General features: G+C 43.2%; 1 protein-coding gene across 2 annotated transcripts; it reads left to right on the forward strand.

The window, feature by feature from the left end:
- The first annotated feature begins 967 nt into the window (after positions 1-967).
- On the forward strand, positions 968-18466 carry wdr43 (WD repeat domain 43). 2 transcript variants are annotated; one of them, XM_072365039.1, is made up of 18 exons: positions 968-1213; positions 1913-2047; positions 3013-3134; positions 7246-7366; positions 7499-7617; positions 8502-8604; positions 8764-8828; positions 9579-9738; positions 10671-10757; positions 10857-10982; positions 11362-11511; positions 11673-11759; positions 11864-11895; positions 12005-12068; positions 12310-12423; positions 14557-14626; positions 17527-17589; positions 17692-18466. In XM_072365039.1, exons 1-18 carry the CDS (start codon positions 1007-1009, stop codon positions 17826-17828), a joined length of 1962 nt encoding a protein of 653 aa, XP_072221140.1. In that variant the 5' UTR covers positions 968-1006; the 3' UTR covers positions 17829-18466. The 2 variants fall into 2 exon arrangements, with proteins under 2 accessions (XP_072221140.1, XP_072221139.1); XM_072365038.1 differs by having other exon boundaries at positions 17527-17585; positions 17679-18466.
- Positions 18467-23259: the final 4793 nt, after the last annotated feature.

A 23259-nucleotide genomic window follows, 5' to 3' on the forward strand; every position in this document is an offset into this window, starting at 1 on the left:
GATGTACTATTATTACAGATACATACCAAAATAATTAAATATAATTCAGTTGCCAAACATTCAGAAAGCTGAAGACTAACAGAGAGAGGTGTTACCTCTCTATTTGCAGTAACCTTGTCTTAAAGCTGAATAAAGAGGTGTTAGAGTTGTCCACCTTCAGTGATCTCACACTTCCTACAATATCAAGGGATGAAATGGTTTAAACTTACTCCTCATTTCTCCACTTTGTTCCTGCTCTGCAGACTTGACATTTTTTATTTAGACTTTTCTTTTTCCAGGTATTACTTGGGATTTGAAAGCTCAATCAGCAGCTCTAACATGCAAAAACCTCCCCTGTTGCCATGGTTACACATCATAATACATGGAGAAAAAAAACATGTCGACTTATCAACAGATCTCATTCCAGCACCAGAGCATGCAAATCAGGATAGAAAAAAAATGTTTTTCACAGAAAAGAAAGTTCAGTAGAAAATCTTAAGAAGATACAAAGAAAGAATTACACAATATAGCCGAAGTTGTTCTCTTGTTGGGGGCAGAAACCAACTATCTCTTTAAATTCTACACGTGGAAACAAAATTTCTTCAAAGTTAAACAGGTGTTTTACAAGGAGAATGTTGTTGCTGTGCCCGGGAGACGTTGGGTTGCAGCTGAGGCGTTCAAGAACTGTAAAAGGTTGTTGTACAGGTGTACAACTCGCGAATTTATAGTTTATGATACGAAGATAAATACCTTAAAATTATCTTATTTATAAGTAGCTGTAAAATTTAATGGAAATACCTGGGACACTCGTGTAACGACGTTGGCTGCTAGCACCAACTGCATGTTAAGTGCGATTTTTACAACAAATCACAAGGAAGCTTGAAGGCAGCATCAATCGACCCTGCCAGTTGTGTTGCAACAGCCAATGGGAGCGCGGTGTTCCTTGGCGTGCTACTGCGCATGTCCTCCTTGGACTGCACGTGTTTGTGTAACCACGGCTCACGCATACGCAGGCAGCGCTAAAGAAATGGCGTCCGACGGTGGCAGTTCTTCGCTGCAGCTACCCTGCGTTTTTTCACCCAAATCACGACAGTACTTAGCTCTGTGCGCCCAGGATGGCAGACTTCGCATCTGGAACACAGACAGTAAAACACTTCATCAAGAATATGTGCCTTCAGCTCATTTGAGTGCCACCTGTACGTGCATAGCCTGGGGACCATGCCGGACAGTCAAGGTACGTTCGGCTGCTGTGTGTACCCCTGCTGTTAGCCACACAAGCTAGCGAGGCCTTAGCAAGCTCCATGTGCTAAATTATCATCGAGGTGCGCACGTTAAAAACTTCAAAAAGTCACTTTTAACAAAGAAAAGTTATCACGAAGCTGTAATGTTACGCTTTTAGTTGCCGGAGACGCTTTTCGGGTTTGACAGACATGATTAGCAGAGTAGCCACATTAGCAACCAGCTAGCGTTGGATAGCTGCGCAAAACGCACATGTTAGTCCCACATGGTGGAAAAAGAAAACACGTTTAGCGTCTTAAGTTAATGTTTAAGGGTCAGCTTACTCCAAAAAATTCAAATGAGTGTTATTTATCCGGTTAATTCTTTTTGTGTTGTTTAAGAACAGCTGACGCTGAAAGGAACTCTTTATTCAAGTTAGCATCAGCTCACAGAGGCTTCGGAAGCGTGTGCCACCATGACACATAGTCAGAAGTCCAATTTGATTTAGGCTGTCAATTTACGTTAAGTACACAATTTCCGAGAAATTAAGTTGAATAATAAAACTTTGACTCATGCCTTTGTGTTATTAGCTAAATTAGTACTACAATACTTGGTTTCAGAGAGAAAATACTTTTAATCCGCGACTTCTGGAGTGAAACTAGCTGTGAATATGTCCTCAGAACCTCATCAACAATTTTACAAATGTACTTTGCAGGAGGGGCCTCAGAGGAAGAAGAGGAAATCGGAGGCAGTGCAGGTGGAGGAGAAGGCAGACCTGCTGGCGATGGGCACAGCAGCTGGCGGTGTGCTCATCTACAGCACAGCAAAGGGAGCTCTGCACTGTACACTGGTGAGTTGAGACCTGACCCACTCTGCACAGCATGACTTACTTATCACAGTGTGCAAAGAGTAACAACTGAATGAAAAGGAAATGTCCAGTTACGTTTTCCTCTCCTCATGTGATGCTCTTCAGGCAACTCATTTTGAAACTTGTTTTTGTACTTCATTGCTTTGACACGTTTCCAATGTAAAGTATAGCAGACTTTAGACTCTTTCTGCACCAAAACCTTTAAAATAACATATTTTTGCTCTTTATCCAAGAGGCTGCTGTTTACATATTATTACATGTTATTGTAAAAAGAACCAGTGCTGCCATATTATGAAGCTGCAGCAGTTCTTCAGTGATCTCTCCAGACTTCATACCAAAAATCTCCAGAAAATCAGTGTGTGAGATGTCGTGTGTGCTGCAAAAAGTTACTACTTCGATCTCAAATCTCTCCTAGCTGTTGAGGGTTCCTTGTGGTCATCGAGGAGCCTTATCTGTTGTTCTTGGTGTTTCTGTAAAGGAAACACGATTCCCAAAGCTTTCTTTTTCCATCATGTCCTGCCTTATTGGTGCTCTGGACAGATGTTCCCCACAGAGATCCAGCTGTGAGATAAAATTCTCCTGAACATCTCTGGTGTTGATGTGTTTAAGACTGTTCTGCCTACACTCAGCTGTTGTGTTTATCAGCCATAGGCTGGAGGTGGGAGCACACACTGTGTTCACAGCTGGAATTGAGTTGCCTGATTATATCATGTAGCTGTAATTACTTTACTTAGTTGTCACAGTATTATTAAGAATGTGATATGTCTTAGTGGAAATAAAAAGTTTGAGGCTCACGCAGGTGTGCAGCAACTTATAATATGTAGGACCTAAAGTGTTTGAATGTTTCTGGATTCTAAGAGGGAAATGAGATAAATTTAGCATTTCACCTTTTTAATAACATGGAAAGTGGTTTTCTGCCACTAACTCTCTCATATTTTCTCTGACAGGATGGAGGACATAGTGGAGGAGTGAACTGTGTCGACTGGCATCCTGAAGACGGCTTATTATACAGCGGCTCAGAGGACACAAACATTGTAGAGTGGGACCTGCAGACAGGCAAGACTCAGAGGTTAGTGTCTGCTTTTCCTTCTGAGATTCAACAGCAGGAAGCAGGTCCGACCACACAAAATATTTACTTGATGAGTTTTGTCATCCTGGAGAATTAACGTCATCTCCAGGGAGCTGCAGGCAGAGAACTGGAAGCAGTGGAGGAACCTCAAATCTTTCTGTGTGGTGATGTGATCTGTCTGTGCAGGTTCTGGTGCAGTTGAACGATATTTTGCTTTTGGTACACATCATTGCGTGATCACATTTAATTGTGATATTTGAAGTGGTAAAAAACACTCTCAGGAGTAGCTGAAAAGCAGGTTTTCTGCATCTCTTTGTCAGCCTCAGAATGGCTTCAGTTGATCTCAAACTTATTTGACAGCAGTGACCTTTTTTCTTAACTGCAATGCGTTTTTGGTCCGTTTTGATATCCACAGAAGCTCATTTCACTTGTAAAAGCTCTGAATTGTCATCTTTTAACCCAACGACCTCCAGCATACGGCTAGACCTGCTTTTCCCAGCGTTTCTATGAGGTTCTGATTCCTTCTGCTCTTCTGTGAAAGGTTCAACGCTGATTTTCTTTGCAGTTCCACTTTCCTGTGGAATGATTGATGATGAAATGGATCTTGTCATAAAATTCCTTCATTTTAACTTGAACTTTTTGAACATACTCATTTGTGAGTTTTTTTCAGTGTCTGCAGCAGCTCTTCTAACGTCACTAATTGTTACTGTCGGCTGCTTCTCATAGCTCAGGTCGGCTGATGCCCTTTGAAAGCACACAGTGTAAAATTTTCTTCACGTGTCGGCTGCAACTAACGACTATTTTGATGGTCGATTCGTCATCGATTATTAAAACAATTAATCGGTTAAAAGAATACATTCAAGCCATATTTGATTTGCTTTTAACATGAACTGAAAATGCTAAGAAGACTGCGGCAGTAATGCCCCAACAGTCAAATCAATACCAGAAAGTGACGAAGAATACAGCCTGGTTGTAACTTTAGACTGTGAAGTTGAATAATATAATTTTAATGTTGCACTTTAATATTAAAATCCAAGACAACTCCGCTTATTTATAGCTAGCAGGCTACGCTAACAAGCTAAATATCTTACCATGGTGAGTCTGCGTCTCTCAGAGCTCCAACCTGCTTCCATTCAAATGTTCATGAGTGACAGACGTGCTCCCGTGATACGTGAGGTCGGCTTTACGAAACTTGCAGGTAATCTTTTTTTTTTTTTCCTGGGTGTCGAGGGTGAAATGCTCCCACACCCTTCATCCGCAGCCATTTCACTGTTTCTGCAGGTCGTGTCCCGCTATTATTTACCCCAACGTGCAAGCTACTGTAAGCAGAGATGAGTTGGAAGTGTGATGACTCACTCGATCCGAAAGATGATGTTCAGCTCCACGGCGTGAAAAATACGTCGACGACTAATTATGTTATTGATTTTTGTCGACCAATCGTTGCACCCTTGGTGTTGGAGGCAACGTGTGTGCAGGTGTAATCATTGTAGCCCAGAAATCAGGAGCCAGGACTGCCTGATGATGATAAAACGAATTCAAACAGGTTTGTGCTGTAAAGCATAAATAGTTTCATGAGTAATACTGGGAAAGTTCTAAAGTTCTCTTTTTTTTTGGGACGTTCTGAGGGACATTTGGTGGAAATCTTTCCAGAAAATAATCAGAAAAAAATTAGGGATGCAACGGTACTCGGTAAAATATTGAACCGTTTTGTCCGCTATGCACGGGACAATACACCCTTATGGACCGCGGGTTTTCGGGTTCACAATTCATTTTGTGCTGATGCTTTACAGGCCACAGTGTGTGCTGTGCCTGTCCTGGCAGGTGAAAAGAAAATTTTCTCTTTACGCACAAAACACGTACTGAAACTGAACCGAAACTGAGGCCCAAAAACAGAGCTACGGACCGTACTGTGGGTTCTGAGAGGAAAAAACCCAATTACTGCCAGAAAATGGATCTGAGATGACACACAAATAAATACGGGTGTGAATAATTACTACTTATTCCAGTTTTTGTGCATGTATCCATGACATTTCAGCTGCTTTCACTGGCATAAACCCTGCCCCGTAACATGGAAATGAAGAACCCTATCTCTACTCTGTCACCTCTGACATAGTCAGACTAGTGGGTTCCTTCTATGTAGTTTATTGTTAGCTTTATATAGCTTGTTAAATCTTCATTTGTAAGTCGCTTTGGATAAAAGCGTCTGCTATATACATAAACATAAACAAAAATACTTTGCTTTACATGTTGAAAAGACTCGGGGGTGTAAGCTGGTCATTCTCAGAACTGAAACACACCAACGTGGTGCATCGCTGACAGCTATCAGGGCACCAGTGACCACTTTTTCGTATTTTATGGCATCTTTTGTGACACTTTAACTAAGTGTTACAACTAGCTGCAAAGGTGGGACTTCAGAATGTTTCCTCCACTCGTTATTGGGATTTTTCTGTCTTCTGAAACACCAAGTGAACAGACGGGAGCGTTGACACGAGGCTCGTATCGCTGTTGGATTTGATCAAAGCTGCGCAGGTTGCCATCTACCTCTGTCGGGTCAATAGGCGGCTTACTGTCACCCCCACTTAGCTCGGCCCTTTGAACCGCTGTGAAAACAAAAGATGGTTTAGACTCCCCGTCCTACGTGGCAGTCACAATTTTATGATGACAAAAAGATGTGGAATGAGCCGCTCATCTCAGTTTGGAAAAGAGCTGCTGAAAGAAGGAATGTTGTGCAGTTTGTGCACTGCTGAACATCGGTTCCATCAGTGTGATGTGCACAGATGCAGCCGGCAGCGTTTTTAAGCCAGGAATCAACTCAACGATGAGGTTTCGTACATTTAACTACAGGCTGCTGTTCACTACATTCATGGGTACATTTAATTGGTTTGAAACAACACAGCAGCTATTTGTTAAGCAGGAAACTGCAGTAGTGGAAAAAGCTGCTCTGGAGCCCTGGTTCCTGGTTAGGGATGGAGGGATTTTCGATCAAATCGTCTTATCACCGACAGGGAGGATTGTGATCTGCATACTTTTGAGTCACAAAATAAATATTTCACGCACATACTTGAACAACAATGACTTTATTACATCAAGGGATCTGCGTGTGTGAATGAAACAAATGACCAAACCAAAATAAAAACCTATATTTCTAGATAAATAATAGGCTGTGATAGGGATGGAGGGATTTTCGATCGGATCGTCTGTCAGCGGTCGAATGCTCTGAAGAGGGGGCCGATTTCACATCCCTCGTATTGAGTTTGACTACATCTTCTGATGTGCATCGGTCATCGTCGCTGTGGAGCCTCAGTCGACGCTCTCTGGGGCTCATTTGTGGTCTGCAGGATCCTTTCTTGTTTGTTTGTTTGGTTGGAGTTAAATAGTGGTCAGTGGGGTTAAATTAGGAGCTTAAGCTGCTTGTTACTGAACAGTAGTTAATTACTTAACAAGAACAGAAATTGCTGTGTTCAGAACACAAAGCTGATCACATGTCAAGAAGAAGAGAAGTTAGCAGGGTTTCTATTCGCTGAATCTAAATCGCATGTTAGAAAAACCATCCTTCTATTGACGGTTTCTCACTGAACGGGTGAAGTTGTTTTCTTTCCCTTTAATGTGCATCAAACAGGCTAAAAGAATCTCCCCAATGAAGTGCATAGATTTCTTTTTTTTCTTTAAGATGTAAATTTAAAAACTACAACGTAACCCGGTTGTTTAATCCCACAGAAATGCTCCAAAGTGACATGTGGAGCAGAGTTCTGTGCTGGCTGCGGGGGACACTTGTCATTTTCCGCCCTGAAAGCAGCTTTTAGGAGCAGCTAAAAAGTAAAGGCTGCCACATGAATGTTTTCTACTTTGCTTTGCGCTTACCTGAGAATAACATCTTTAACACAGACTGAAGTGCTCTGCGGCGGTGCACTCAGCAGTTAGAATCACCACGAGCCCCCGTTTAGAGCTCAGTAATGGCTTGGAAAGTGCTGAGTGTTTCGTTCTGTGAATATTAAGCTGTTGATTGTAACTGCTAAGTTTCAGGCTCCTCATTCAACACAAGGCAACGATGAATTCCATGAAAATGCTTATTGAGTAAAGCCACCAAATTGTCTGTTTGTTGTTGGAACAGTAAGTGGAAGGCGGACCGTGCAGCTGTGACCAGTTTGTGTGTGAGCCCCGATGGGAAGCTGCTGCTGTCAGCTGGACAGATAATCAAGATGTGGGACTTGGAAACCAAGGAGGTGTACAGGGTGAGTCTCCATTGAATCCGCTGGTTTATGTCCATCTTTGCTTGTTCATTAGACAGTTTGGTGTGAATACAGTGTGCCAGAGGCCTCTCAACAGTCAGAGAGTCAGTAATTAACAACAAGTTGTGTCTGCAGAAATTCACAGGCCACTCCACAGCTGTGACGACCCTGCGCTTTGCCACCACGAGGCCTCCTGACAGCAACGGCCTCTATTTCCTCTCAGGTGCTGCACATGACCGGCTGCTCAGCGTTTGGTGAGTGGCCAGAGCTGCTGGTGTTTTGTCATCAGTCCGAAGTAAATTTTGAACCAGTACTACTGTATTTGACACACATTATGACTTCTGATCCAGGTCTGGAGATATTTAGACACTGTTTACTAAAGATTAAGCTGGTAAAAGCACTTTCTTACAGTCAGGGATGATCACTCTGAGCACTCTTCATGAGGAAGATGTCGTTATCTGAGTTGGTCATAAAGAGAATATTTCACAGAGCAAATACAGATGGTGCAAAGCAGTTATAAGGCCCATAAATAAAAAGACCAGATTAGATTTAGCCAAAAACGGCTTAAAAGTACTTAAACTTGCATCAGTTTATACCCAAGTGATGTGGAGAAAAATGTTAGAGGTCACCTAAAACACACCCAGAAGCTGCAGGAGCTTTTGAAGTTGACAGAACTTTTTTAACCCAGCGGGTCCAGACTGTCTGTGCACGTGTCAGAGCTGTAATTCCAAATGAAAGCAAACACAGCGGCCCGTTTGGGTTGTTTGATTGGTGTAATTTCACATTGATTCATCTTAATTCTGGACAGATTTGAGTGAAGATCTGACCAGATGCGAGAACCCAGCCGTTCCTGTTGATCAGACTGATTTTAGCTTTAATCTTTGAAGCACAGGTGGAGGTGGGCAGTTTTCACTGCTCTTATCCCTGTAGCTTGAATATAATTTGCTGCTGAAAAACATTCCTGATCAGCGTTAAAATCTTTCTGTTTGTAAGTCTGTAAAGATTTAAATTCTGAAAACCAACGTTTGGGTCAGTCAGTCACAAAATGGGTGCGTTTCATGTCAGAATGCATCGTTGTTGTTGGCTGCGTTGGCCCCGGCTGTGTTTTTATGCAGCTAATACAGATTTTTAACTGTAGGCAAGTACGAGAAGACGGGAAGGACAAGAACTCAGTGGTGTCCTTCACACTGACCGACGAGCCCCGGCACATCGACCTCGTCGCATCCAACCGCAAAGAAGAGGTTAGAAAAGTTTGCACCAAACAAACTTTGGTCTGTCCTAACATGATCCAAATCAACAGAAATGAAGCTTTGACTTGAAGTGTTTGCTAAAATGCGATGGTGCAGCTTCACTGTTGTATTCAAACTGTTTTCCATGTGCAAATGTGTTGTTTTCCACAGGCGGTGAGGCTGGCAGTGGTGTGTAAGGATGGGCTGCTGCATCTGTTTGAGCACTTTTTAAACGGGTGGGTGTTTCAGCCTCTTTACACAGCACACGTCACGTGTATGAAAGATGTGCATGCAGATTCAGCCCTTAACCAGCACAACGGCTGTAATGAAACTCTTAAAGACACAGATCAGAGATGCACCCCTTTGTTTTAGTATTCAAACATGAATCATTGTTACAGTCACTTAAGGAGTGACATTCAGAGATGCACTCATGAGCTGCTGTAATAAAACCTCTAACGATGTGTACAGACTGGAGTCTTTCTCTGCTGAGCACGTTTCACCTCCATCCATTCATCTCAGTCTGCAGCAGATCAGAGCATCCTTTAATGCTTCAGAGTACCTCTGACTCTGAATTTTATAAGACCGAGCACATGCCTGCAAAACACTGCTCCTACAACACGAGCAGAGGGTGTTGACCACTCTGCCAAATCACCTGATCCAAATCTGGCAAAGCATCGGCTGTCCATGTCCTGGTGACGGACCCCACAGGACCACCCCAGAAGTCCCCATCTGTGTGTACCTCCGTACCTTCACATGCGCATGCAGCTGCCGTTTAGGTGGATTAATGTCCGGGTCACTGTAGTTTCTGCCGCATGCTTTGAATGTGTTGAAGCCAGGAAGCGATGCAGAGGACTCATGAAACCGCTGCTGGTTGAGCTGATCAAACCTTACACACACACACACTTATCAAAGTATGGTGTTAAAAGAATTCCTGATGTTTGTTGAAGACTGCCATCAGTAAATGAAGTACACGTGTGCCCACGCAGACCGTGTAAGAAGCCCTTGTCCCCCTCGTGTACGGTGCAGATGTCGGATACGAGCGAGTCCCCGATGCCGATTCCACTGCTGGCAGCTGCTGTCGGAGCAGATACTCGGTCGGTGCTGCTCGCCTACGGCAGCCACCTACAGCCTGTAATGGAGACAGCGGTGAGTACGCCGAAAACCGTACAGGGCCATGTAAGGCACCTCGGGACAGTTTGAACTGTAAACTGGAACTGTGCTCTAACAGACACATTTCTCCCTAAACGGAGTACGCAGCTGTTCACAACACGCAATAGATTGCAGAGATTTTTCAGTGCACGCTACAGCTTTCAGTTTGGTTACGGTGATGGTTCCTTTAGTTGGGAAATTGACCGGTTATCAGCTGAGTAGCTTCTTAGAAACAGCTGACGAAAGAAAGCGTAGGCGTCTTATACGAGATGAGCGTCATGGGAGCAGCTCTCGTTTAAAGACGCAGCAGAGAGTCAAATTCTGAGACGTGAAACTAAACGCAATCTACAAGTTTCAGTGGGAACAGTGTGAAAATGCCATTCCCACTTTGCCTATTTTAAAGAAAAGTTGATGTGTAATTAAGGGAAACACACAAATCTGACCTGTCAAAGGTAAAAATGAAGCTGCCAGAGAATAAACTGGCATCTCTCTGAGGTGTTCTCAGAGGTGAAAGGAAGCTGATACCACCTCACAGTCTCGTCTGATTAATTCTGTGTGGCCATGAACCAGAAAAAGACTGGTGAGGGAAACCTTCGTAACAACGGCACACGCATCAGATTCATACATGAAAACACATTTTCAGAACACTGTAAAAGGGAAACGTGTGCATGTTCCACTTCCACAAAGTTTATTAAGGGTTCTTTCACCTGCTCTCATTCTTGAGCCGTGACTGCAGAAATGAGGCTGTAACGAGATGAAATGATCCGAAACCAACAGGAGCGGAGGCTTTTGAATAGAGTCCTGTTGGCGCTCTCGCAGCTCGCCCGCTCTGCTCGCTGCGCCTTTGGAACTGATTTCATTTTAATTTCTGGAGAAGATCGACTTCTTCATCGATCCACCTGCCGCTCTTCTTTCTTCCACTTTCACAGGAGATCAACACAGCAGAGAGACGCGTCTGCTTGACCCGGGATGTTCAAACCAGCTTGTCTCTTACCATGGAAACCACCGTTTCCAAGGTAACAAAGGCCTCATTTTCAGTACAATTAAAAAAGGCTGATGCGGTCACACGCACAGCTGGATAAATTTGAACTTTTCCTTTTGAATGCCTCTTTCAGGTGAAAACTCCAATTGTCAATGCCAATAGCAGAGTGTTGGTTCCAGGGCTTCCTGGTCACCAAGCCCCAGTGAAAGGACCCCCGCAGGCATCGGAGAAGAGAAAAAAAGGCACAGACACCAAAGAGGTAGAGACGTAGCTGCTGGTGACGCTTCAGACTCTGCAGCGCTGTATCCGTCTCTTGCTCTGACAGCTTTACGGCTTCGACTCCTCAGAAGGACACCGTTAAACTGATGGAGCGCTGCGTCCTCATTAACATTTAATTGTCTGATTACAACTCAGACACAGCCATTGTTAACTCTGTTTTTATTCTGGCTGATCGGGTGAAGAAACCCAAATCCCTCCTGGGAAAGCTTTTCACATTCTGTTAATTTCATGCATTTTGGTCTCGGTGCTGTTGGTGATACGGTTTTTATGTTAAATCTGAACAAAATGCATTAAACGTGGGTTAAAAATAAAAAAGGAGTGCATTCCTGCTTGGCTGAACAAACTCTGTTCCTCCACAGATTTCCATAGCTGAGCGACTCGGTGAAATAGATCTGTCGGCGGTCTCCAGCGAGAAGGGAGCTCAAAAAGTTACGGCCACATTACAGACGGATAATTTTGCAGTACTTCTGGTGCAGGGCCTGGAGAGCAATGACGCCAATATCTTAAATGTAAGTGAAGCAAAGGCTCGATTTGCACCAGAAATTTTAACAATATTCAGAAATTAAAAAGCATTTAAAAGTTCTTAGATTGAAGCTGATTGTGTTCGTCTGTCCTAAACAACTCGATCGTTTCAGTTCATGGACTTTTTTTTCCCTTTGCTCTCCCACAGAAAGTTCTCCAAACTCGTAAAGTGGCGATCATAAAAAAGACTGTTGCTCGGTTACCCCTCTCTGCTGTTCTACCGTTGGTGGAGGAGGTGAGTGGCACGACAAAAGTTCCTCTAACCTGCACAGATCTTTCACACTGCTGTCAGGACCTGTGATAGCTGCAGCTTTAACCGACCGTTTGTCTCCTCTGCAGCTAACAAAGAGGCTCCAGGGGCATCCTCATACGTAAGTGAGAGCTTGACAAGAATTTACCGAAGTTCAGTGTAGTTGTGCAGCTGTGTCACAAAAACGAGCTTCGTGTGCTTGATGGCATGTTTATTTGTTCCTCCCACAGGGCGATTCTGATGGTTTGGTGGCTCAAAGCTGTCCTCATGCACCACACATCCTACCTGGCATCGGTGAGTCCAGTTTTGCTGACATGAAGACACAAATTAATCTCCGGTCTGATGGTCAAGCCTCTCCTTTGTCCCTCCGGTGTGAAGTGTGATTCCTCCGCCCTTCTTTCCCTTTATTTCTAGCTTAGCAACAGTTGCCTACGACCGCTGAAATGGACTCATCGTCTTTGTATTGTGTTGTTTTTGGCAGTAGTTGGGTCGTCTGTGTTCTCACCTTCCACCTTTTCATCTGTGTATCCAACAGCTGCCAGACCTGGTCACCCAGCTGGGGGTCCTTTATCACATGATCGAGAGCAGAGTGAAGATGTTCCACAAACTAACAAAACTGAACGGGAAGCTGCATCTCCTCATGACCCAGGTGGGTGGAATCATCACTCTAAAAGTCTGTTTCATCAGTGTTAGAGCTCAAGGACTGCTTGGATATATCCTCCCTGTTAAAGTGCCTCATCAGCACCTTTAAAGGCTAATTATGAAATGAAGGGACGTGACACACAGTGTGAGCTGAGAGGGACACTGAACTTTATCACCAAAGCAGTCAGTTATATGCTTTTCACTGTCGGGACGTGGACCCGAGACCCCTGGGATCGTTCTGGGGTTGATCTCAGATGTCTGGGATTGAGCTTTTTCAGTGTCGATTTAGTTGATAAATCACGTTTAAACCAAAGTCCTGTGCAAGTACAGGAGCAATGAACTGATCTTGTGTAAAAACGCAGCGAATAACAATGAGTGAAATCAATCAAAGTAAATTAGAAGTTGTAAAATAACATTCCATAAACCAAAAAACTGGGTGAAGTTGAGGTTCAGGCTCCACCAACCGAAAGTTTGGGGTCTTCTGAAATGAACTTCTGTTTTTACGTCTGATTGTTCGACCTCTGCTTTATCGGAGGAGTGCGGTGATGGAAACATTCCTCTATATCAGCTGGGTCCAGAATCATTGACATTCACTTGTAAAGAACAGGAAGCTAAGAAAGAGAAGCCAGCGTGTGTTATTAATCATGAAAACTAGGGCTGAACGATTAATTGCATTTATGATAAAATCACAATATGGAAAAAATGAGATTTTCTAATCGCATACGTTGTGATTTAAGTCATGTGACTCTCAACACGCAAAGGGCCAAAAAAAAACTGAGGAGCCGAAGATGGCCTCAGACACGCCCACGACAGCAGCCGACACTAAAGAAACGTTAGTGTCTAAGAGGAGGAGAACTTCAGTTATTTTGGTTTTAATAAAGAGGATGCTGCACGGCGCCAGGTTTGGTGCAAAACGTGTCTTGCTACTGTTGCGATGTCGCGAGGCAGCCCGACAAACTTGTTTCAACATTTTAAAAAAACCATAAAGCCTCATAACTGCATGGCTCAAATGGTGACGAGCAGCGTATGACATCATCAACACAGCACCCGACAGCATAGGCGCCGAGTCCGTGGGTGCTTTTGGGCGGGTTGAAGGGCCAACAAAAATGGACAAATTTGTCACAAAAATATCCACTGACCCGACACCGTCAGTAGCAGTGCAGATGTTAGGTGGAAAAAAGGTCGCCATGGTGACCAAGCCTGGGCTTACAGCCTTAATTAATAACTGGATGAGCGGTACACGCCATACCGAACATATTTTAGTCAGGTTGCTATACCGGAGCTGGATAAAAAATGAGTGACTGCAGAGCTGAAAACAGCTGAGTTTGTCTACTATAACAGAAATATATAATCCCTACATTTGTTGAAAAATACTTAAACAAATAAATACTTAATGTTTTTTTAAAAAAATCGCAATTGGATTAATTTTCCATATCGTTCAGCCTTAATGAAAACGTTATCTTTTCCCATAATAAACGGGTGTATTTTGTACCACCTGCTGACAACAGAGATCTGATGACGCAACTTGGCAAAGAACCAATTTTGAATAGTGTCTTTAGGCACTTTGTCACTGGCAGCCTGTCGCACGATAACACAGTTTGGCAGACATAAAATAGTATTTTTGCACCACGAGGTGATTCCTCGTCAACAGAAGAGCTTTGGGACGTCCTTCAAGAAGCCTGGAGAACTATTCCTGAAGACTCCTTAAAGACATGACAGAAAGCTTGTCTCAGAGGGTTCAGGCTGTGTTGAAGGATAAAGGAGCTCAGACCAAATAATCACTTTAAAGCTGCTTAGAACTCTATAAACTCTGTTTTTCTCTTGTATTCTGTATTTTGATTTGAGTTTACATCTGCTATCCAGATGAGATGCAAAGAAAAAGAAAAAAAGATTGGTGGCTCAAGACTTTAACACAGTAGTGTCTGATCTGTGAGACAAATATTCACATGAACTCGAGGTGTCTCAGCTGATTGTTGCATTGTGACAACATGATCAGTTTTTTTCAGCTAAACTGTCGGTGGTTTTAATGTTTCGGCTTCTCGCTGTGAACTGTGGATGGCGTCTTAATTTCATAAGCGAGTAAAAACAGAATCTGTAAAGAAGTCCTCTTTGGTAACGTAATACTCTGTTTCACCACTAGGTGGCGACAAATGACAGCAGCAGCACGGTCTCAGATGTTGACCACACAGCCAAGCTGGTGTATGAAGAGGGTAAGTGTTTGTTCTCCTCCTGCTCGGCCTTAATAACCTTCTGTTTCCCAGCTGTTTCTTTTTTTTAAACACCTTCCTCCCTGTTGTCAGCACACTTTCTTTCACTCTCAGGTTTATGTGTAGCGTCACAGCTTTGACTGGTGGGCAGCTGACGAGATTAAAATGATAATCTCATTTCAGCCTTTGCTCACCGCTTGTTCGTTTTCAGCTTTTGATCTGCTGCTTGGCAACACGTTTAAGTCAGCTGCTCGACCGGTCTGTTGTTCTCATTAGTTTGACTGGCACTCATTATCCCGTCAGCTGATCTGTAGTCATTTGGGACTCCTGGTGAGAAATAAACTGAATGTGTTAAGTTTTATGAAGACAGTGTTGCCCATCTTGCCGCCACTCTTGACGATGCACTGCACGCAAACGCGACTCCTGTTGCTTGGCAACCTGACCGTTCGGTGTTCAGATCCTCCCCTTTGAGCGAAGCAACAAGGCCCCGCTCTGTTCACTCTCATTTCTCATTACCGTACTGTATAAAACGCTTTATTGAACCACATAGAAAATTGGCTCTCATGAAATAATTAACCTGCGCCTTGAGTTCCAATCCCCCTGTCAGTGGTCCAGGATGTGAGACGGCATTGAACAGAAAAGTTAATAAAAGAAGCTGATGAGCAGGAAGCAGGAGTTTGTTCCTTTGTGTCAGAGCTGAGCAGATGATGCCATGCACTGGGCTCATTATGGGCCCAACATGGAAATCTGATTCACTAACAAGTCAGAAAAGGCTGAAGCTTCCTGTCTCAGTTTGACACTTTGCACAGTGAAATGAAATGATTAAGAAGCTGATGTGGATGATGTCTGCTGTACATTCGTGATCCACTGGCTTGGGCTGTCTATCCGAAGATCATATGATGATATCTGTGGATATAATGGAGTCAATTAAATGTGAAATTCTGGAGGGAAACATCACACTGTCTGTAAAAAAGAGCTGAAGATGAAAATGGTTCTTTTTTTAAAAGATGTTGACCCTGAACACACCTCGGCATCCACAGACTACCTCACACTGAAGGTTTCCCTCCGAGTTTCTCCTCACTCAAGTGTCCCAGAACGAGAAGGTTTTTGCTGGAAGAATGAAGTGAAAAGCCATCAAACGTGAGCTGAAAGACTCAGCTCTTACACTCTTATGTAGCTGACACAAGTACTTGGCATGTCAGGTGTTCATTGTTTCCTTTTCATTTTAAAACCGTAAAAGTATTCTGGCTTAAACCTTTTAAGAAATGTCATCTTCATCTTTGTCATTCTAAAGTCGACTCCCGTTTTATTCAGCTGTTCACAGAAATGAGCGCACATTAAGTCGTCGCACTCACTCCTGGTTTTATTCTGAAACTTCACACAGGAGCAGGTGATTTGTATTCCAGCAGTTCTTTCGTTGTTGTGGAAGGTCCAGACCTTTTTTCCTAAATTATGCAGTTTTTACACCAGAAACGGCACTTTAAAGTGATGTTTAACAACTTGTACACTTGCAGAAACGAGCCATTTCCCCTGGTTTATCCTGGTTGCTTGGAGGTCGTGTATTCAGAACTGGTCCAGTTGGTACCACTACCTCCCAGGTGACCAGCCTGTTGCAACAGAAAGACAAATGAGTCGATTTCGGATCGTTTTCCAGTCGTCTGTTTTCAGGACTGCTCTCACTCTCGCTGGTCTGACCGCAGCATCTTCAAGAGCTTTTTTAAAGAAAAACCAGAGAGGTGAAAGTGTGGAAATGGTAACGAGGGCTGAGTTACCGGGTAGAACGGAAGTCAATTATTTTGTCCAATTGTACGTGTCAGACAAGTTATTCCTGCGAGATGCATCATCAAAAGCTGAAGCAAACATCAGCAGGCTTGTCACGTAGCTGCTGCAAGGCAACTTTCTTTCTATCTCCGTTTTTTTAACCTTTACTTTACCAGGAAATGAAGCTCTAGAGGCAAAGATAGGCAGCAGCTCAGGTCAGCAGTAATAAACACAACAGCACTCCAAAGAGAACTAAAGTTAAAATGATACCCGTCTAAATGGGTCCAGAATAGGTCAAACACAAGCCGACGTGTCTGCTGCTGATGTAAAGAAAACTGGTTTGAATCGTTTAATGAGAGCGATTCGGGTCAGGTTTGTTCCAAGCAGAACCAGCGGCATACTTGGATGTTGCGTCACTACCTTCACCGATTTTAAAAATGGACTCGCTGAAGCCAACAAAGACAATACAGCCGTGCTAAATGCGAAGCTCAGCAGTTCTGTTCATGTTGGATCCAACAGTCAGACTTCAGAACCGGACCGGTCATCTTCTCAGTGCCATTAATGTGATCTCTGATAGTCTCCTGAATGATGAAGAACGGGACAGTCGTGAGCTCACTCCCGCAGGCGCCACACGGGGGCAGAACACCTGCTTTTTACCAACGTGCTGCCATTCTTCTGTCGGACGCTCACGTTGACCTTTTCATCCTCCACTCCTACCGCCGCCTTTTCTCATGTCACTGACCAGAACCCATTCTCCGTTTGGGCTGCCAAACAGCTCCTTCGTGTTGCTGTTATTTTGTCACCCCCCTTTTTTTAAATGCTAATTACTCCTCTACTCATGCTCCAGTTGTACACGGCGTGTCAGTGTTTCTTCCAGCCAAAGCAGCAGAGCATTTCTCCGTGTGTGTGTTGGTGAGAGATGCTCATCACATCTCTCTCCTCCTGCACCAGTCACTTGTGTAACGCCTGTATTGAAATGCAAATGCATCCTTTCCTTTGTATAGAATGTAAACACAAGTGAGTGAAGCTTTTCCCTTTTTCTTTTAATTTGTTTGTGGGAGGAGTTGTGTTCGGCCTGATGGAATGAAAGCAGTTTCACGTTAGCAGCTGATGGATCGTTTTTCTTTGTTTGCCCTTTGCAGAATCATCCGACGAAGATGAGGCTTCTGGTGACGAAGGACTTCCTGATGAGGACTCTGATGTAAGTTAGACTATCCAGCCCTCGGGAAAGTCTTTGCTCGCAGTTGAGCTATTTCTGAGCTTAGATCTGACACGTTTCTTTGCATCCTCTCAGCATTGGGAAGAAGAGGAGGAGGAGGAGGAGATGGAGGAAGATGCGCAGGAGAAAACGGATGAGGAAGATGAAGATCAAGACAGCAGAACAGAATCCAAAGCAAATGGCGAGGAGGACATGGAGCATGAAAACGAGAGCGAAGAGGAATGAGAACAAGATTTCAAATATACATAAAATGGACCTGAAAGAGTTATATATACTTTCATTTTATTTTCATGCTTTTGATTTTATTATCAGGAAAAAAAAGGTTTTACAGAATCAAGGGACACATGTTGAAACGAGGCCCGGTGGCCCCCTGGCCTCGCCACAACTCTTTTCAGCCACAGGGTCGGTGATGCCCGTCTTCTCATCGTCTGAGCAACATTCTGCGAACCTGAAATCAGTGCAGCCTCCTCTCTGCCCACCTGCATCCCAGCTCTACATTCTAACGTGTTTGCATTGAAAATGACACAAAAGCTCATTTTGTTGTATTCAAACTTCACTTTTGCATTCCAAATTTTATGTCCTCATGCAATGAAATAGCACTAGAGCAACCTCTATGTCCAGCTTAACGGTAGGTCTTAACCATTCTGATTGATTTTAATTCTACTCTGCGGTCTCCATCTGGAACACACAGCAGAGCCCGCAGATACAAACGCAGTGTCGGAGTTGGGATGCAGACCTCGCGTCTGGTGGAGCAAGACCACACATCAGTGTATATCTGTATGTACAGTGAAGTGTTTGTATGAGCTCTTCCCTCTACAGCTTTCCCCCAGATATCTTTAGATTAAATGAACTCCTGTAAAGTCTCCTGAATGCTGTTTTTCTTTGACTTTTTTAAGCTTTTCTGTTTTAACTGTTCTTTTTGTGCGTTCAGTCTTTGGTCTTGTCCTGACGCCCGCTGCCTTCAACTCACAGTCACAGAGGCAACTGAGTAAAAAAAAAAAAAAAAACTGTGAATTTTGCTCAAACAGGTGAATAAATGGGTTTTCTAAAAGGTGTGCCGTGTTTGGGGTCATATGAACTTTTCTGAGGCCTTCCTGGGAGTTCCAAGTAGGATTGTACAGGAGTAGCTGGAAACGGTTCCAACATGGTGTCAAGAGTTTCTGTTAATGGCTTAATCCATTTATTCTACCTGAAGGAGTATTTCACTGATGGGGAAAAGAATGATTTGCAACTGTTCACAAGGATGCAGTTTATGATTCAAATGATAAAATTTCATCTGTGCAGTGCCCTTTTTCATGCATTTAAATAATTTATCCCAAAGGGAAATTACAATGTTGCTGTTTAAATAATTAAATCAGGCAGGTGGATTTCCTTGTGAGAGGAGTCTCACTTCCTGCACAGAGAGTAATTGCAAGGTTATTTTGGTGGACAGAGATAATCTTGTACACCTGTTCTTTAGTTCTCTGGTACATTGTTCACAATGGTGCCGCAATATTTTTCTGACGGGCAAAAAAACACTTACTCCTCCACTCGAGGAAACATTAGGGCAACTGATAGGAGCCAATCCAGCCCCATGGTATGGAGGTCCAGTACTGCCGATAGAACTGTTAACGTGCACATCTGGAAAGGTTCCATCAATGCTGAAAGGTAAACATACGCTCCCACCCCGATGTCCTCAGGGTGGGCCTCGTGTATTTCATTAAGACCGTTAAACCACATGCTGCGTTTATCTCAACAGCATGGTTTCATGGTGGAAGAGTTCGGGTGCTGGACGGACCTGCCTGCAGACCTTTCACCGGCTGAAAACATTTGGAGCATCGTGACGTTCGATGCACAACAAAGAGAAGCTGTACATTTAGAATCCTGTATCGGATACAAATGGGACAACGTTCCTCCCAAAAGTTCTCAGACGTTGGCAGACCGTTAAAAGAAGACGGGATGCTACACACGTCTGCATGAGACTAAATTACTCCGACTCCAACCGTTCGACCAAAACCCGACTTTTAAAATGCTCGTTAATATGTTTGTCCAACTGAAATCATTTGAAACTGAGCTCCACATAGCTGCACTACCACACCCAGAAAATGCTGTTGGGGTTTGAGTCTCTCCTGCATTCATTCGCTCAACAAGACTGGGATGGGCCCACATGGAGCACAGGCTCCAAACTCCATGTGTCTCAGCGTATTTGAACTACGCGCCAGATCACAGTGACTTAAAGCATTTCCAGACTGTTACGCTTGCTCTGCTCTTGTAAAATCCTGATTTTGTAGCCACAGCATCACAGTATATAATCATATAAATCATATATTAGTTCCCTTTGGGTTAAATAAGGTGTGTCTTAATTTCATTTCATCAGACAAAATCACCACCGGAGTAACTTAAAGACAACATCTGTGCAGTGAATTCAGCTCAGGTACAATGATCACTTACAAAGAAAGTAGGGAGTTGTAGAATGTCTTGAATGCATCTCACAGTCTGCAGCGTTGGATATCCTTTGAATGATAATTCACTTTTAGTCCTGTGCATGTATTCTGAGACAAGGATGTGTTTTCTATGTTCTGTTGGGAATAAATTATTAGCTCATAGGTTTGCAAATTGTTGCTGTCTCTCTGAACTATTTTGGAACCGGGTTTTGTCTTTCTCTATGCACCTGTCAACCATGACAAAGATATTGTGTAAAATGAATTAACATAAATTGTTTTATTGTGGCACCTGTCAGGTGATGGGAAATGATTGGTCGATATGAGATGAGTGAAATATTGGGTTTCAGTGGCGCTCAAGACTCACTGATGAGGAGCAAACACTGACCTGTGTGGTCTGCCCCCAAGTGAGCTCCTGTGGCTCCGCTTTCTCTGTCTTTGCTGGCCTGTTCATCGACAAAATCAGCTGCAACCGACACTAAGGCAACAGAGGTGGACAGAAGGAAGTAACCCGGACGGATTAATCTTGATTCCCTCTATATCGTGTGGATGGAAGGGTGACCGTGCAACAAATACTCAGAGATGAGTTAGCAGGAGGATGCACCATGGGAAGATGCCAGCTGGGGGGGTGTGATGCTCTGTAGTGACAGACAGATTAATCAGTAGGCTAATTGATCTGGCCAATTGAACCTGCCATTTTGAGGTAATCAGGTGATTATTTCACAAGGACATTGAACAAATAGAATAAAACTAAATAACTGAAATGCACGATCACTTATTTCTTTAGCTGAATGTGTTTTCATAATTTCAACTATTTAGTGCCTCATTTATCATAATCATGGAATCACTGAAAAATGTAATATGTTCTAAAGTACAATGATTAAAGCCTTCACTGCGCTGCTCTCCAAATAGATGCCACAGTTTCTCAGAGTCCTGCTGGGAAACATTTTGATGGCTGTTATTTCACAATGACCCACTTACCTAAACATTATTAGAGACCATCATCCACAGATGGGAGTGGAAAATAGCTAAAGAATGGTTTGAAGAACATGATAAAAAGGGGTTTAAGCACCTTCTTCCTGGTACCTGCTACCTGGATTCCTAAGAGGCCTCATGGAGTCCACACCGAGACAAATGAGAGCTGTTGTGGTGGTTTTTATGTTTTTTGTCAGGGTGTATTGTCATATTGCTCTGCTCTTAACATGAACAATTTAGAAACAGTTCCAGCAGATCTGTAAGTAGGAGATGAGAGAAAACACATTGAAAGAGGTTTTATGAGGTTTTTGCAGTTGCTCTCGTAAAAACAACCTAATCCAGAAATGTCTGAATCACATTGTGACTTTCAAGATAAACTTGTTGCCCTCTAAGTCTGTTTGAAACTCCCACTGAGTACCCAGACGTGGTTGTTTCCTGCAGTCAGGGGGCAGTAACGGGCCCTTTCCACTGAACTGAAAAGAGCAGATGAAGAAAGTTTGGACAAAAAAGTCTTGGTATGCAAGTACAGTTAGCCAGAACACATTGTACAAAGAAGCTGAAATACCTGATCATCAATCATGCTTTTCCCTTCAGGATGAGCCACCATACTGTGGCAAAGAGGAGGTCACACTCAACAACTTTCATCATCACAAAGGTGAGATGTTTTCTAGACCTTTAATGTTCTCAGGCTGTATTTGGAGTGGGTGGTTTAGAAAGAAAAAGGCTTACAGCATGAAGACAAACTAGCTGGTTTGGCTGAAGGACTTCAATCGAGCAGAGCTCAGTATTATCCTGAAGCTCTTCACTTCAAAGCAGTTAACGAAACAGGCAAAAAGGATCATTTGTCACTGTGTAATGTTTCCAAAACTGCGAATAAAACCTAGGTACACACTCTGCTTTGAGTGTGAAACAATTTGATTTAATATACTGAAACACAAGATGGGGATGACAACTAGCTTGCAGCACTGTCATGGAGACAGTTTTTACACCAACAGTGTGACCTTATTTACAGCAGAGATGAAATGCTGCATATTCAGTTGCTGCAGCTGAGCATTTTGTGCTTGTATCAACAGGGGTTAATATAAGATTGACGGAACAACACTCCCACAAAGAAGTTTTAAATGCTTCTAATTGGACAAATGTTATGGGTTAATACATGCCAATTTAATTCTAAACGAATGTTTGTTGTGCTTTGTGTTAATGTTTGTACTGCTCCCGAATTTCAAATCTATTTCCACTGTCTGCCATCTTATTAGTGCTCGTTTCCAAGTTTCATTTGGAAAATGGAGTGAATTTAAGGTATCTGAAGTGGAAGGTGCTCTGGTGCTGCAGCAGCACTTTGTGCTTGAGGTAGTCGAGAGTTGCGGGACGCGTCAGCTGTCTCATCTCAGTCACTTTGAACACAGGACAATCCATCATGTTTGCACCTGGTGTTCTTTGTTCTTCTCTGCAGGAAGCTGAGCTACATACCAACCATGTCATGTCATAAACAGAGATTCTGGGGAAAGTGCTGTCATGTCTCTGTAAAGAATGTGAAGTTGACTTCATGTCATGTTGAATTTTGGGTCATTGTGCGTTTTATGTGCTCTGTGCGTAGATTCCACTTGCACAGAGGCTGTCCTCGGGGACCCTACATACAAACTTAAAGCAACTTGTTTTTAGGCACCAACTGTCAATCCTTTTGGACTTGACAGAACCAAACATATCTGCTCACTGCAGATTAAAGACGGCATTTTTACAAAGGTGGTTGGATTCTGCTGGGCATCAGACATAACATTCCTGAAGTGTTCATGAGTTTCTGGGGATTTGTCATGTAAACTGTGCTACAACGCAGTTGAAAAACAGGCTAAACTGTGGTTGTGGATCAGTGTGAGAAATCCAGTCTTATAAAGCCATTGTTTATCGTTTCCATTATATTTGACAACTTTTTTTATGTAAAAGAAAGCAAAAGGTACTCACTACTGTTGCAAGTACAAGTAACAGAAGGTGCATTTCATAAGACATGGTGTCATATACCTCTACACGTTCTTTGAAGCAACATACCTTTGAGCCAGTGGGTTCTTAGTATATGAATGATCCTCCCAGCCGCCAGACTAATTTGAAATGACAGCATCCTCTGGTGAGCTTGGCTGGTTGTGACTTGAGAATGGCAGGAAGTCGAGTGTTGATGAATAACCACAAAGTCGGTGCTGGGAAGAGGTTGGGACGGAGGAACGGGTCAACAAAACATTGGACTCAAAGATAGAAGAATGCAGCTTCTT

Source organism: Leuresthes tenuis, unplaced genomic scaffold (assembly GCF_036924035.1).
Source record: "Leuresthes tenuis unplaced genomic scaffold, fLeuTen1.0.hap1 SCAF_15, whole genome shotgun sequence".
NCBI classification, from domain to species: domain Eukaryota; kingdom Metazoa; phylum Chordata; class Actinopteri; order Atheriniformes; family Atherinopsidae; genus Leuresthes; species Leuresthes tenuis.